Source organism: Lissotriton helveticus, chromosome 9 (assembly GCF_964261635.1).
Source record: "Lissotriton helveticus chromosome 9, aLisHel1.1, whole genome shotgun sequence".
Taxonomy (NCBI): Eukaryota; Metazoa; Chordata; class Amphibia; order Caudata; family Salamandridae; genus Lissotriton; species Lissotriton helveticus.
Window position 1 is genome coordinate 540878108 of NC_136070.1, and position 17678 is coordinate 540895785.

Below are 17678 nucleotides of genomic sequence, written 5' to 3' on the forward strand. Positions count from 1 at the left end.
TCGCAATTAAGGAATTGCAAAATGCAATTCATTAAGAAATTTCCCAAACAATTGCGATTTCTTAAAATTCCTTAATTGCGATTCTCTAATTGAGAATCGCAATTAAGGAATTTCTACACATTCATTCCTATGGGCCTAGAGGCCCATAGGAATGAATGGGAGGGCATTCTCAATTTGCAATTCATCATTGTGAATTCGCAAATTGAGAATGCAATTTCAAGGGTGCCGGGGTGTCCAAAAGACACCCTGTTGCACCCCTGAAATTTGCTTTTGGATACATCTTACACACACACATGCCCCAAGGGCACGGGTGTGTGTAACATGTAACAAAGAAAAATGCATTTAAAAGCATTTTTCTAGATTTTCGCAAATTACCATGAAGGTCAACTTCATGGTAATTTGCATTTCTAATTTCCAAATTCGCAATTTCTAAAAGTATGATGAATTGCATTTAAGGAATCTCAAATTGAGATTCCTTAAATGCATTCGCAATTTAAGAAATCGCAATTATGCAATTTCTTAAATTGCGAATTTCTGAAAAAGGTTGGTGCATCCCAAATCAGGAAATTGCATTCGCAAACGGCCGAAAAATGCGATTCGCACCGTTTGCGAATGCAATTTACCTTGATGCATGTGGGCATTAGTCCTTCCGATGTCGACGTTTTGGAGACTTCGACTTCAGATCCGACTCTCTCTCTGAATGACATTGAGACCCGTGCTTCTTCTTCTTATGCTTCTTCTTGGATCGAGAAGCATGCCCTGAAGACGACCTCGAAGCCGACCTCGACCTCGAGCAGGACCTCAAACCTCTCCTACCTTTCTTCCCCTTCAACTTTGCAACAAACAGCTTCACCTCCCTTTCTCGAAGCACCTTTGGGTTCATCTTCTTACAACAGGGGCATCCTTGGACGTCGTGGTCCGACGACAAGCACCACACTCAGTCTTCATGCGGATCCGTTATGGAAATCAACTTTCTGCTCTCCCCACAAGGCTTGAACCCAGATTTCCTTGAAGACATTTCAACAGGAAACAAGAATTAACTGAAAAAGACAACAGTAACAAAGTTACAAACGAGCTATTGAGGATCCCAAGAAAATCCGTTAGCGTCGACGATGTAGAAAAATGGGAACTGATGTCATCACTGACGGAGTCCTATTATGGGGTCAGTGACGTCACGGAGCTGCGCGCGATGTCGTGCCTCTGTGACGTCGTCCACGTCGGCGTGAGGAGCTACAAAATAATTTTCCGAATGTTGCTGATGCAGGGAACATTCACAATGTGAGGAATCCACTGGCAGATGTATCCATCAGAAATTAGGTCTGAATGGCTCCCTGGAAAGGAATCAAAATGGGCTTCTGACCTCCTCCTGCCCACCAACTGTACAAGCTTCAAAGGGGCATGACCTGTCATGGGGAAATGTAACTCATGCCTAGGTGAGCCCTTTCCATTCAGTAGCCATAGTGGTATTAATCACAGTTAGGAAACTCTTCCAGAACTCATTTCCCTAAGACACACCTCAGGGGTGAACCTAGAGCTCTGCACTAGGGCAGAAAGCTTCTACCTTTTTTGTTTCAGGTAGAGAGGGGCATTGTGGGATAGCTCACAATAAAACATTGAGGAAGAGCACCAAAAGTGGTTAGGGGCATTGGGAACTGTTACCTCATTCGTTAGGGAGTGGCAAGGAGTTCCCCCACCCAAGGTTGATACTGAACATAAAAGTGGCACCCTCAGTACCTTTTTCAGAACACCTCTGGACCTGTGCATGACAGAAGAAGGGCTGAACCTGCTGTTAAACCTCTGGGGAGCAAATCCAATGGCTGAGGCAGCTCCTCACTTGGACCCAGGACAGAATAGTGGACTCCAAGGCCTCCTGTTCAGGTCCAGGAACACAAAAGCTGCAAAAATCCGAAATCTCTGCTTGCCCTTGCTGACCAGTTCCAACTGGATTTGCCCTGGACCCTGCTGGTGTTAGTGTCCACTTTCCCCCTTAAAAATTGCAAGACTGGACACTTAAAAAACGTTTTCAGAACTTTTTGCAAATAGAACCTGAGGCTACAACCAGACCAGACATCAAACTGCCAGTCATGCTCAATTTGCAGGTTTGTCCCTCTGAAAGGATCCTGACTTCCAGAAAAGTTCTAAGTAGAAACATAGAGTACTTCACCAGGACCAATGACAAGTAGCACACCGACAAAGACAACGCCTTCCTCGACCCCGACTTTGGGTGCTAGGAGTTTTCCCACCTTCAACATCCCCAGCCTTGAACTTCCTGCCGTAGCCAAGGCTCCAACTGTGGTCACGCATTTGTGCTGGTGGTACGCTGACAAGCCCCTCTTTGGCTCCAGCTGGCACCCTGACCTGCCACTAACCTTGTCAACTAGGACTATTAAAAAAAAAAAACGACTAAGTCAGAAGGTAAACCTTCCTCATGGGACAAACCTGGTCCCTGTATCGGAACAGCGCTCTATTGCAGTCAGCCTTAACTTTTGACTTTGACCTGATTTAGAGCGATCAGATAACTGCTGTCAGTGCCTTGCACTTCTTGGAGTTAGAAACATCTAAAACTTTGAAACATCAAATCTCTGGTTCCCTTCATCAGATTCTTGTTGTTTTGGTGTCTATTTGTTATTTGTTCATTTAAATGTTTTTATATTAAGAAACTTGAGTGGGATTTTTTTTGTGTTGTGTTTCCTACGTTTTACTTTTTACTTTTTTTGGCAATGATGAACGTTTTATACATTTCTCCTAAGTTAAGCCTGCCTGCTCTGTTCTACCGCTTCTAAGGGTTGAGCTCATGTTTAAATATTGCAACCTAACTGAACCTAGCAAGGAATAATGCCATTACTACTTGAGTAGAACTAACATCCACTTCAAATAATATTCCATCATTTCACACCAAGCAAGTCCAAAATAAGTTACTCAGATTTGTTTTCATCCAGTCGGAGTATCTCCAAATGAATACTTAAGAGATGACAAGCCCTAGAATGTTTTGACCTACAGACCTCGGAACTGAAATATCGCAAAGAAAAAAAGCACTGTTCTTACAGTAAGTGGTAGAGACAACCCGGACATAAATTGTGGTCATGGTGTGAAAAGCATGATGATGAAACAATGCCACTATACGTGGGTAAGGCCATTGATTTTCCCAGGGAAACGTCTCCCCAAAATATGTTGGTAGACACAGGTCAGTTTCGCCCTATTCCTTCACTTTTAAACTGCCAGAATCAATATACACACAGCCTTTGCTATTATATAATAATTCGTGTTTGTTAAGTGATAATCTAATATAATCATACACATTTGCATTGTCATTAGCATAATAGATAACTCAGCCATCATAACTAGTACCAAACTGAATTAAATGCAGGTGCTAAACATTATTCATCACACTTCTTCAATGCATCTATCTAGAACTCTCTGCCTGCCTTAAGGGCATTATGTTGTATACTGGCAGGTCATTTAGAATTCGTGCATCTCTGTTGTAGATTGAAGTGTGCTCAGTTACATGTTCTCATGGTCAAAATGTCCCCAAGTATTCTCTGCTCATCACTAATAAGAGACAGTATATATACCTTTCCTCCAATAGCATTTGTCTGGAGCTGATAGTGGACTTGACACTTAGAGCCCATTATTGCAACACATCGGTGAGCACAATACTTTCATTTGAAACATTTGTAGTTTTTATTAGTTTATGTTACATTTAGAATCACTTAAGAGCGAAAATCAAAACCTTAGAAACGTAATTCTGGAGGAAATATTTACCTCATAATTTTACCTGCAGGTAATTTAGAGCAGTGAAGTGAAAAATACCCTTTCAACTTGAGCAGCATGCATAGACCAGAAGGGATACGGCAATTTTGCACAAACACAAAAACAAAACAATATTTTGCTTGTCGTGTGTGAGTAAAGAAACTCACATTCTTTCTAAAGCTTCCTTCTGGGGCTTATTCCTGTTTTATATATTATCAACACATTCAGGAGGCTTCCATATACGAAATATAAACCTATATATGGTGACACCTATGGAAATGGATTTATTTATAAAAATAATTAAGGACACACATATATGATCAGTCTGAGTTGTAGTGGTGCTTGTTTGGGCTGGTGGATGAATATATAGAGCAGGTCGCAATATAGGTATATAAAAACATGACATCCTAGAGATTACTATGTTTTATTAAGCAATAATGTTAGTACACACAATTTGTAGCAACTTTTTTGTTATGTGTTGATTACAAGTACTGTACCTCTTCGGAGGATCCTGGCATATACACTGCCTTGGTCACCCACTTTAACGACTCGTCGTCTTTTTCTAGCATCCAGTAACACTGAAATAAAAAAAGGAAAACTGACTGACTTGTCACTGTATGTGGTCTCCAAGAACGTGTAACATTTAGAAACTAAAAAAAATAAAACGACTGGAATCTATTAATTGGTACAGAGTGGACTGAAAGTAACGAATCAGGAAGTGCCCTGGGAGTCATGGAAGGCCAGGGATATGAGGAAGGCCGTTTCATGAGCAGCAGCAGTCGAGTAACCTCAACGCACGGTCTGCTAGTCCATATGCATCCTTGAGCGCAATTTCATGCAAATGCTAAGAGAATTTCACAGATTGTGAGTTTGAAATCTTTTTAAATTAAGTTGCCCAGCTTCACAGCGAATTGTGTGGAGAGGTGATCAACATATTCTGTTAAGAAAAGTATTTAAGAAAATATTTTGCCGAAAATGAACGCATTCTTTATGACTAAGATGGATAAGCAGGATTTCATTGAGGGTTGACACAATCTGCGAAGAAACTTTCTGGCGGAAATAGTGGAGAAGAAAAAGTACTGGAGAGGAATGTGTTACTTCACGTGATAATCTTTCCTAAAATGCAGAGAATGCCTAGCTGTAGTAGATGGTGCAGGCCTCTCTGGTTTGCAATTGGGCAGTGCTGGTTTACAAACAGAAAAAGGTGCATGATGTTTGCCTTTTATGCTAAGAATACAGGGGCAGATTTAAAACCCCGTGCAACAACTTTACGCCGCCGTTCAGCAGCATCGTAAACAATGCGCCACGTTGCAACATATTTGCAAAAGTGAAGCAAGTAGGGAGATGCGTCACGTTGTAAAGACCTGCGCTACATTATACCTGCTTCAGGTATAATGTATGCAGGGTGGGCGTACCAACGTTAGAAAGCCTCGTGATAGTGAGGCAGTGAACTTTACAAGATTTCACTGAGAAACTTTTACGACTTTTGCGTCAAAACCTTACGCCTGCTTGAAGCAGACTTAAGGAGTGATGCAGCAAGTTAGGAATAGGCGTTCCTAGCCATTGCTGGAGTTTCGTCGTGCTTGCAACACAACTCCAGCAATGCGCTGCCTGTACGCCAAAAGATGTGTCACACATCTTTCTATCCTTGCGCCACAGTGCATGGCATTGTAACTGCGACGCATCCATGGTGGCACAAGGGATTTTTTACAGGACGCAAAATAAATGCCGCATCTCTGCTAATATGCAGAGATGCGCCAGTTCTAGTAAATCCGCCCCACAGGGTATAAGGGGGTAATTTAAAGTTCGCTGAACTCCAGAATTCGCCAGAAATTGGTGGAAGTACCGTCTACACTATTTAGAGTTTCTATCCAGGCAAGCAGGGAGGATTAGACAACCCCCTAAGACTCCTTGAAATAGGAAACAGAAACCCTGCATTAGTTTGACAAACAGGGTACTCTGCTACAAATTCCGACTTCCAAACTTACAATCCTTCTGCTATATTTAAAGTCAGGTAAACTCTCATGTGTCCGCCAGCGATGCCCCCTATCGCTCTGATAGCAGAAACCTTACACCCATGACCCAACGGACTTGGTGCTGTCAGTGTAAAGACATCAACCTGGTTTGTTTTTGTAAAATGCAAAAGATTGCTAAGGCGCTGCATAAAACATGTTGATTACGCAACAAACTTTGAATGCCTTTTGAAGGCACAGAAAGCTCCACTAGGCAGGCTGAAAGTTCAAAGACAGAATGCGAAAAAATCTTTGGGCAGCAGAGGTCATTACCTCTGCTAGCCAGGTGGAAGGTGAGCTGCACGTAAAAGAATAAGGGGTTTATTATGAGTACTGCGGTCTTGGGACCAGCGAACTCGTTGGGACGGTCTGACCACCGCCACCCCTGCGGGTCTGCTTGCATATTCTGAGTTTGGTAGTCAAACCGCCACAGGACTGCTGCCTCTGCCGGGATCCAGGATCCCACAGGGGTGAGGCAAGGCACAGATATATGCTGCCAGTGCTGATGCGGCACAGCTGAGCATATCCCGACTTGCATATCCACTGCCCATTTCGTGGCAGGGACCTCACCTTGAAAAGGTTGGTAGATATGCAGGCCACCGATTCTGCGTCTGGGGGGTGCATGCGGGGGCTCGTTGTGTCCCCTGGAATTGCACCTCCATTCCTGCACCAGAGGCAGCCGCCATAAACAAAGGGTGGTGGGGTGGGTGGGGTCACGCAAGTGCATAATGCGGGGGGGGGCAGGATGCAGTGAAAAATACAATTAAAAAATGTTTTTGCTGCCGGCCGCCTCAGCGTCGCATCTTGTTGCGTCACCTCTCCTCTTCTTCCTGGGTCGCAGCAGCCCATGGGATCAACTCCCTGTCCAATCCCTGTGCTACTGCAGCGTGGGGATTGATCTGAGCAGGCAGGAAAGATGCCCTGCTCAGGCCAGTGAGTGTGTGGGGTTTCTCCGAGAAAACCTCAGTGCGCATGTGTGTTTTGGTTGGCCTGAGACGGCCGGCCAAAAACACATGAGTACTTAGGGAGTGGAGTTCACAAGCACTCCTCCTCCCCCCTCTCATGCCTCAGCTCCGCCCCTCCCAACACCGCTGGCTAAGAGCCAGCAAATATAAAATAAAACGATGCAAGAACATTTGTTTATTTTACATTTGCTGGCTCTGAGATAGGCAGTAGGGCGACGATCCTCCGCCACTGCGGAGGTGCCGCCACTGTCCTGCATGGTGTGGCATTCACTGCATAGTGCATGTCACACTCTGCAGGATTGTGCTGTAGGCACTCTCACAGAGGTGGTCAGCTGTTATGGCTCTCTTGTGAGCCTAACATAAGAGCTGCTGTGAGACTGCCTCAGCATCACCCGCCTTGGATTCAACTCAGAATCCGGCAGGTGGATGCACCATGGATTTGGCAGTCCTCCCCACAGTGCAGCGGTGGCAGTGCTATTGGAGGACCTCCAGCATCTCAGCACACTGAAGAGAAACCAAATAAAAACCATTATACATGGGATCATGTTGACCGAGTACCTACGCACCAATGCGGCACCACAAGCTCTCATAGTCAGAAACAAATGTTGAAATTGGCAATGTATATACACATAAGCGGCGTTCATTTGTGTTCACTGTACCTCTTGTCGTAAGCAGAATGGGTATTGCAAAACACTGACTGTGTTATCCCGCCAGCATAGACCCATGCACACATATATACAACAGCCATTTTAGGTTCCACGGTCTCTCTGTTTGCGATCGATCATCAGCGCCCTTCCCTGACCCTGCAAGCTTCCCCCATGCACCCTGACCGCCCCCGCTCTCACACGCACAAGTCATGAGCCCTCCCCTCCCGCATGACCCTGTCTCTGGGAATCACACCCCGCGCCTGACCAACACCTCCTTTTCTTTCATGAATACCCCTCCTTTGATGACCCCTTCCTCTGAGCCTGATTGTCTGCACGGACCGCTGGTCATCCCTCAGCCTGAGGATACAGTTTATTGCCCACTACTGTATGCACTCGCCCCTCTTCAAAGGGAGCTACTATTGATCATGACCTCCCCACCCCCTGAGATTCGATCAGGCGCACACATTCTAAAGGAATCAGCAGAACACTCAGCTGCGTGACAGCCCCCTCCTATTGTATGGAGGATAAGGGCCCCTACTGTAGCCACGTGTTGGAATATCTTCATACTTCACAATGTCTTGATTGTAATGAAGGATGTCTGTGTGCCATAAACCTGTGTATAAAAGACGAAGCCTCAGAGAAACTTGTTAGAGCACCTCCTGAAGACACTATGCGAGTGTCCGAAATGACAGGCTCTCCTCATGAGAAATAAAACTCTATTCTTGTCTTCCTGCTTCCAGCGCCCGTCTCTTTATTTGGGAATTGTTCAAGATGGGAACTAAGAGGCGTCCTGCGCCAGCAGCCTGGGCATCAGGTGTGTTATGGGCTGACTTTTCCACAATTGGCGTCCCAACGCGGGGCCCATCAGCGACATAAGGTCCGGTGAGAGAGGTCCAGACGATGGGGTGAACATCTAAACGATTGGAGTATACCTGCCTTGAGAGGGCCCTCGTCCGGCTGCCGATTGAATGAACTTCACCGATTCCGAACGGATCTCTCTCAAGTGACCTATTGTCCTGACTGGAATCCCACAGGAATGCTGCGGTAAAAACATGGAGAAAGAGAACGATCGGGCGCTGGAAAAAGGAAGGCGAAGAACTGTCCACACGGTCCGGTCCGGGTAAGGTTAAGTAGGACGTCTTACGTCTGATTGGTAGGATGGCTTTATCCATCTGATTGATTGATTGATTGATTGTTGATATTGGAAACGGTATTTAGATACTGGTATTGTTCATTGATTGGTTCATTTAGCCTTGGGTGCTACTTGAAGTATTGGTTCTCTTGGAGACATTCTCTGCAAACAGCGACAGATAGGAACGTCTCTCTCTCTTTGCAAATAGTGAAGGATAGGTAATGCGGACTTTTGTCCCCCATTGTAATCCGTCATACCTATTTTTCTCCCCATTGATTGTTTGGTATCGATCTTTATCGATTATTGCTCTTTGAGATATTCCCTGTCTACAAACAGGGAAGAATAGGAATATTCTGTCCCCCCTTTGCAGATAGTGAAGGATGGGTAATGCAGACTTTTGTCCCCATTGTAATCCGTCATACCTATTTTTCTCCCCCATTGATTGATTGTTTGATCGAACAGTGAATTGTTCGAAGTTGGTTCTCTTAAGGATCTTCTCTGCCTACAAACGGGGAAGAATAGGAATATTCTCTCTCCCTTTGCAGATAGTGAAGGGTAGGTAACGCAGGCTTTTTCCCCCATTGTAACCCGTCGTGCCTATTTCGTTCCTCATTGATTGATTGGTTGTCCGAACATTGACTGTTTGGAATTTGTTCTTTTTGGAGGTATTCTCTGTTTGCAAAAAAAAAAAACATAGAAAAGAAATACTCTGTCTAGTCTTTGCAAGTAGTGAAGGGTAGGTAATGCGGACCTTTGTCCCCCGTTGTAATCTGTCATGCCTATCTACTCCCCACTGATTGATAAACCAGTTCCACCCGGACCATTTACTAGAGGAAGGTCATCTGGCCCGACCAGAGAGCACCCCTAGTGAAAAGGACATATGCAATAATAACGAAGTGATCACTGTATCCTGTTAACAGAAACTTTAGCACGAAACAAACTAGAAAGAAAGGAATAGGAAAACGAAATCAGTAGGCCACTGATGAAATTTTTATTAAATAACGAATAAGGAAACGATAACAATACTTAATGATAAAACATATGATTGTCCTAGAAACAAGAAACGTTAGAAATAAGCCCGTAATAAGAAACATGAAAATGATAAGAGAAGCCAGGCTTGACATTGCGACGGCCACGAGGCAACGAGGCTTCATCGCCCCTCACTGCTCCAAACATGTCTGTCCCACCGCCTGCCACGCCCCAATAACGGCAACCTGGGAAAGATACAAGTCAGCAGACATCCGCCCCCATTCTGGAAACTCCCAAAGTGCAACAGGTTTGCGGCTACGCCCAGCCGGAAGACGAGATCTTCAACACATGTAGGGCGGGTCCTGCTGCTAGCCGTCGGCCGGAGGTCATCGCATGAGGTGGGCCTGAGGAGAGGCCGGGGCCGACGGGATCCGGCCGCGGTGGCGGCTGCGACAACACTGGAGAGTTGTAGGGGGGAATGTCCATGCCCCCGACCCCCCCTCTCTCAGACAGCCTGGACCGGCTTCCATAAGAGGCCTGGGGGTGGAGAGGCCACTACGCGAATAGCCTGAAGACGGCACCACGCGCCAAGGTCTGTCCCCAGGATGAACCAAGGGACCTGTTCCTGGGGCCGTGGCGAAGAGCGTCCGGCCGCCATCAACCGGAGGCCAGGCCCGAAACGTACTAGGCGCCACTTCTTCTATAATGGCTGCGACAACACTGGGGGGGGATGTCTTGCCTATGCCTCCGACCCCCCCCCCCTCTCTCATCGCCTGGTCCGGCCATCATGTATATTAGCGCCGAGGAAAACGGCGTGGGGTGCGCTGGGAGGGAGAGTCGGCGCGAACGAGTCTCTCCCCCCTCCCCAGGTGGAGGTCCCCAGGGGCACCCCCAACGCTCCACTCACCCGACATGGGTTCGCACACTCGTAAAATGGCAGACGATCCTGCTGGAGCGGGCCCGGGGTGAAGAGATGGCCCGGCTGCTTGTTGATTAAGAAACGAGTCCCACCATCATAAAAGTTCTCCTCGACCTTGAAGATTCTATAGGAGCCGCGGGAGTCCCCGACCCCCGCAGACACCCCCGATGGGGAATGACTGCCATGATTGCCCACGGAACGATGAAAATGTAGCCGCGAGACGTCGGCGCTCCCATGCCGGCGCCAGCCTCAGTTTGAATGACTAGAATCCTGCAGACTACAGTTCGGATCAGTTCCGGTGAAAACCCAGTATGACCCGGTAGGAAAATTGTTGCCTCCCTCCACTTTGACTGATGGTTCAGACCACCGATCCTTTCTTTTGCCCTTTTACGGAACTTTTGGACTGCCGAAAGAGGCTCTGGGCCAACCACGAGTTAGTGGAGATTTAGACTATGCCTGGATCTGCCTGGTCGCACCCAAAATGGCGCCGGTACAAATGAAACTTTCAACTCCTTGTTGCACCCCGATTGCTCAGCCTTGGTGTCATGGGATATGTATGTAGTTTTTAAACATATGGATTGATATAGGATGTGTACTGATTATATGTTCGGACAATGGATTGATATAGGATGTATACTGTCAGTTCGGACAATGAATTGATATGGGATGGGTACTGATTATGTGTTCGGACAATGAAGGACAATGAATTGACATGAGATGAGTACCGATTGAACATTCGGACAATGAATTGTTGTTAAGTTTTGGCGCCTCATGATTATTGCAAGTTCAAATTTCAACACTTATGATACTCGCTCACACTGAATTCTCAACATGATTTTATTGCACTTGTCGCACTTTTTATAGTAAAATAAACAACCCCCGACTCCATTAGGTTTTCACTAATAAAGTATCCCCACATCTACAGTTCCAGCCTGCTCCGTGGCCGGCCCACGGGGTTGTAGGCCCGTATTTGTGCACCGACATTCTTATTAAAGATTTTTGGAAAAAGCAAACGTAGTTGTCACGCGTAGATTGATAAGTTTCAAATAAATGATCACTATTTCCGATATAACTAAAATACAGGTGAAATGACTCAGCTCGATTAGTTAAGGGTTAAAAGGTATAATATATAGCGATATTGCAGATATGAGGGGTCCAAGTTTTAGTTGTGTATTTTTCCCTTTTTATACAGCCAAAAGCAACCGCTAAAGATCCTGGTATTTAGCCTATACTTTATATACTACCTGTATAAGAAAAGTCACACTAACGGTCCACCTGGGCTTGAACGCCCAGTTGGCAGGGACTGCATCCCGTGGAGATAGGCCGAGTATGCAGTAAGTAAAAGCCTTTCTGGGTTTATGCGCGCTAATGTGTCTATCAATGTAGCCCCTGCCCCCTTCTTTTTCCTCTCTCTGCAGGTCACATCGGAATGTCGATTAATGTACGAAAATGGTGATCTAGCGGACGGAGAGACGGGAAAGAGGGTTTGATTATGGTACCTAACCGCGACAAACTCCGAATAATGCAACCAAAAATGACGTACAATAATGAATACATTCCTACGTTTAACTAAATAGGGAAGGTTTAAGGAATATTCCGAGGTAAGGTTTACACAAGTATCCTCCGCCGAGAGGACTAGGAATATTGCCAATATTTAAAAACCTACTACCTCCTTTTTCGCGTCCTCATAGACATGTAACCCAAAGCTGCCCCATTGTTCTCCAATTGACACCAACTGTTGTCTCAGCCTGGAAACACATTTGCTAAAATGACTCGAAAATACCACCATGAGCATTAGCCCGACCAGGTTAGTTCATGACCAATTGCCAAAGGCGTAAGTGTGTACAATCAAAACCACCAGTAAAAGCAGCCGACAAATAAAAGAGAAGAAAAAGGTAAAAAGAGCTTAGGATGCTGGGAATGCGCAGCGTACAGGAAGAGATCATTTTGGCCAATAACTGTTCTATGTTCTGTCTTGGATTTTTTGTATATAATGCATGCACTGTCTCCCCGTCTGAGTTTGTGTACGTGATGTATAGATCTACGTCATCCCTCTGCCTGTGTTTCCGTATTACTTAACCCCTGCTGTTCTGTGTTGTGTGCGCACTGAATGGACCATTATTGTACACGTTTCTCTCTCTCTCTCTCCCCCTCTCTCTCTCTCTCTCTCTCTCTCTCTCTCTCTCTCTCTCTCTCTCCACGTCATACGTGTACCAAATGGTTCGTTTAGAGTGCGGGCGACTCTCTCTCTCTCTCTCTGAGGGTCCCCCTGTCCCCCCCTTGTGCAAGAACGTTGTGCCCCACCGGCACGAACCTAATTGGGTCTCTTCGAACACAAAGGTGTTCGGCAAAATTGACAGGAACTAAAACGATTGTAACTTGCCATATTACTACCTCTCCTTTCTGCAAAACGATAGAACCCGAGTTGGTAATGAAAGAAAGCACAGGTCAGACGACTGATGTCCCCTAATCTGGCCTTTTTATAGGGGGACTATAATGTCAATGGTCTTCTGTTTCTCAGTTCGTTAATGCAATCCCCAATGCCCAGATTATCCCACCCCTCTGCACTTAAGTGCGGATGTCCAAAGCGTCCTCGCTTCTCCCGATTGACCCCAGCTCCATATCAGCTATCCCCGAAGCACAATTAATAACCTTGATTGACCGTCACTCCCCAAGAAAAGCATGTTTGGTCTTTGCCCCCCCCCTCCTGATGATAACACCTCCTGCTTGCGAGAGTTAGCTGACCCCGAAGGGAGATGTAAGATCGTTAGTACTTGGGTTAAGGACTCGATTTTGAGTTTGATAGAATACACTGTCGATGGGAATCTGACTTCTCTCCGCGTATGTCATGAATGAACGCCAGATAGAAAGTACGAATTCAGTAGAAAATGTCCTCCTACATACTCCATAAGTGGTGACTTCTGACTGTGACCAATGAACTTATTCCCTACCTACTTAGGGTTGGGGACGAAATTGAGATGTATAAATGTCTTCTCCTGCCAGTTTTTCTAAAAACTTGTTTTGTACCCATTCAAAGATACAATCACCGGAGGAGAGGAGCTGGACGTGACGCACAGCCTGGCCACAGATCATGAAGCACATGTGACCGCAAACAAAAGGTGGAGCCGCAGAGCAACGAGACGCGGGACGAGGCACAACTCTCAAACTCGGCAGATGAAGGAATGAAGGGCTGCCTTGAAGCCCTCGACTTGCTGACCCACTCGTGCCTGAAGTCCCCGTCCCCCTTTTTGAGTCCGACTGATGGGCCTGCCTGCTTGTTGTCCTTTGCTCCCTTGGTCCCTTGGTGTGTTCAAAGATCTGGCTCCACTCCGCCCTCTCTTCCCTCGATTATTCAACAAACTCACCCTTTTTCGCATAAGCGTTGACTATAGAATTAGGTTTTGCCACGGAAGAAGAAAAGACACGCAGGTGCCCAGCATAAGGCACCCCTAAGAAGATCAGTTAGGAAACAGGACTGTGATCGGACAGCAGAGGACTGATCGCACCCTGCAACGAGTAAGGATGATTCCGAGCTGGACTTATAGCTCCACCGCCGGTGCTCAAAAGCGCCAACGAAAAGAAAACGGACTACCAGAGTCTACCAGTGGTGGCTCGTCGTTGAAAAGACATTTTCACTAAGACCCCCCCCTTCCTGAACTTTCTACCCACCCCTTGACTAGTTGCTTACATCGAACTGAATTCCTCCCTCAACTATTTTTTATTGCTTTCAAAAATGTTTCATCGGTCACTCAAGTCCAAAAGTCTCATATAGCACTTTTTACTGTATGTTGATGTCATTGAAAAGAAAGTCAGAACCTGAGTCTACAATATGTCGGAACGTTTTTCCTGATTGCCCTCGACTAAAGTGTTATGTCGATCTCTAGACTTGTACGAATAACCCAACAAATGTAAATTCATACGTACCACATTTCGCCAATCATAGCGACTACATATGGTTATATGCAATCTGCTAGCATTGACAAACGCTATTTCATTAGCCACACATGGCTATACGTACACCCCATCAGTTGGGGTAAACACAAATGTACTAGCGTATGTTAAAAAGCGGCGACTGTTGAAATTGGCAATGTATATACACATAAGCGGCGTTCATTTGTGTTCACTGTACCTCTTGTCGTAAGCAGAATGGGTATTGCAAAACACTGACTGTGTTATCCCGCCAGCATAGACCCATGCACACATATATACAACAGCCATTTTAGGTTCCACGGTCTCTCTGTTTGCGATCGATCATCAGCGCCCTTCCCTGACCCTGCAAGCTTCCCCCATGCACCCTGACCGCCCCCGCTCTCACACGCACAAGTCATGAGCCCTCCCCTCCCGCATGACCCTGTCTCTGGGAATCACACCCCGCGCCTGACCAACACCTCCTTTTCCTCCATGAATACCCCTCCTTTGATGACCCCTTCCTCTGAGCCTGATTGTCTGCACGGACCGCTGGTCATCCCTCAGCCTGAGGATACAGTTTATTGCCCACTACTGTATGCACTCGCCCCTCTTCAAAGGGAGCTACTATTGATCATGACCTCCCCACCCCCTGAGATTCGATCAGGCGCACACATTCTAAAGGAATCAGCAGAACACTCAGCTGCGTGACAGCCCCCTCCTATTGTATGGAGGATAAGGGCCCCTACTGTAGCCACGTGTTGGAATATCTTCATACTTCACAATGTCTTGATTGTAATGAAGGATGTCTGTGTGCCATAAACCTGTGTATAAAAGACGAAGCCTCAGAGAAACTTGTTAGAGCACCTCCTGAAGACACTATGCGAGTGTCCGAAATGACAGGCTCTCCTCATGAGAAATAAAACTCTATTCTTGTCTTCCTGCTTCCAGCGCCCGTCTCTTTATTTGGGAATTGTTCAAGATGGGAACTAAGAGGCGTCCTGCGCCAGCAGCCTGGGCATCAGGTGTGTTATGGGCTGACTTTTCCACACAAACCTTTCATATTCCAGCAAGATAAAGCATTTAAAAAAGACTGGTCACTCATATCATGGCACTGCACAAGAGACTGGATGATTCTAATTATAAAACTCACCACATGTCTCTCCCAGGAGCTTAAAACAGAGATATGACTGTAGAAGTCCACCTGAAGTCCTACCAATCCATGAGTACACTCAAGAAACATTTTGAGGAACTCAATAAGACACTTAATGACTTTGAAACATCATTACAGCAAAGCAAGTTCCAGAAACTTAAAAAAGACACTGCTAAATTCAGCCATGAAAGGGTTTATCAATATATAAGGGAGGACTATATACCTTCGGGAAAAAAACGCGGTTTCAACTCAGACAACGACCTTCAGATACAGGCTCCGATAGCTCAAGCTCTAGCACAGGAACTAGGGGCCACAACAGGGGAAGGCAAACCTATAGAATGGGGCATGGTTATGGACAGCGTGGTAACTGTGGCCCGTACCAGGGGCCGCCTTCTTACCCTGGACCTTTCTTGTACGGTCCACCAACATACATACAAACACCACAGCCCCTTTCCACCCCTGGAAATCACAACTGGGACATTTTAGGCAGTATCCTCAAGGTCACTAAGAGCCTTTTTTAGGATCAGAACAAGGAAGAGGACCCAGGTCCAATAGGCCAGAGATCAGGACCCCACCAGAATGTCAACCAGGAGTATGACGAACTCACACAACAACAAACCAGGCCCGAATAATCGACTAGCTTAATAGTCAGTCTAACGCAGACCCTGCTCACCAAATGCCAGAGAAACGTCTTGAGATGGATCTAGGTTTTGTGCCTACAGCCAACCCTGATAAGTTCAAACTAAGCTGCGATGTCAATGAATTCATAAGAAAACTGAAGCAAAAAGTATTTTCTGCAGGCAAACCAGAGGAAGGGGTACCACAAGGGGACACTGGCCTAAAAGACAAGTCATCTTTTAGCCCCCCCGGCCGCAGCCACTCCTGTCAAGATCCACGCTTTTGAAAAAGCTGTTTTGAAAGACATAGGAGAGATCAACCGTGAAACATTTAAAACATTCCATAACACCACAAGAGAACAAATATAGGCAATCAGAGAGCTCTCTGACAACAAGAATTTGGTTAACAGCCAGTCGATAAGAGAGGGGCCATAGTCATCTAAACCATGGAGTTATACCGGATGGAATTCCTCCGTCTACTCAATGACAATAGGAATTATGAACCCCTAAACCAAGAACCCACTAAGTAAAGGATAAAAATTGTGAGAATGACTGAAGAAGCCCTAGCCCATGACTGGATTTCCCAGAAAGAAAGTGATTTTCTGATCAATAAACATCCAGTGACCCTGTATTTGTACACAATTTCCAAGATACACAAGGAACTGATTAGCCCCCCTGGACGCCCTATCGTCTCAGGAATTGAGGTCTATCCTTAAACCTCTTTCTAGGTTCGCAGATGCGTTTTTAAGACCTATCGTACAAGGCACTGATGCATACCTTAAAGACAAGAAAGATGTGTTGAGAATCCTGCAGAACATGACTTTCGACCCAGAAACAATTGCTGATAGGGCCAGACACTGAAAGTCTTTACACAAGTTTTCCACAGACGGAAACCCTTGACATCATAGAGGACGTCCTTTTCGAAGTGGACTGTGAGTATCAAACCCCATGTTACATAGTTATGGAGAGCTGCAAGTGGGCACGGACAGAGAACTTCTTTAAGTTGGAAGACACCATGTAGCTACAGAAACATGGGACCAGCATGGGCGTAGAACTCCCTCTCTGAGAGGGAGGAGCTCAGGGATGTTTTTATGTTTCTAACTTTCGGATATACTAAATCCTCCTATGAGAAGACATGAAACCAGTTTAGTAAGGGTGCAGCGAAAATAAAATAACAGTGAATAGAGTGATGATTAAAACTAGCTACCAGGTATGAGATGTAACTTTATTGGTTAATCCTGGGGCCAGGATTAAAAGAAAGCACCAGCAGGGGTAACTTCTACCTGCTAGAAGGTGACAAAAAGATCTACATTTTTCAGCCTGAAGACCCTAATGGGTGTCACAGCTTTCGTCAGGACCTGTATGTAGGAGAGTGGGGTCTGCAATCCTATGGTCACCCCAGATTTTTGCTTTTTGCTTCACTGGTTTACGACTTTCCCTGGCTGTGGGCCTGCTTATCAGACCCACAGCCTAGCTGTTCTCTCTCTAAATTCACAACCATGTACTTTAGGTGCATTTACCAATTGGTACTGGGCCACCTTATCAGTCCCTGTACCCAGGGCATAGGTGTACCCAGGGTCTACCAGGGGCTGAAGCATGTATTATGCC

The 17678-nt window shown here is 45.9% G+C and overlaps 1 protein-coding gene across 10 annotated transcripts in view; it reads right to left on the minus strand.

Moving 5' to 3' along the window:
• Positions 1–17678, minus strand: part of LOC144781519 (uncharacterized) — a 2047367-nt gene that overhangs the window by 197124 nt on the left and 1832565 nt on the right. For all 10 annotated transcript variants that reach the window (XR_013601003.1, XM_078660419.1, XM_078660420.1 and 7 more), the window contains one exon: positions 4248–4328. Coding sequence is in view for 9 of the 10 variants with exons in the window: in XM_078660419.1 (XP_078516545.1) it covers positions 4248–4328 (81 nt within the window). In the remaining variant the exon portion in view is untranslated. The remainder of the gene's footprint in view (positions 1–4247; positions 4329–17678) is intronic.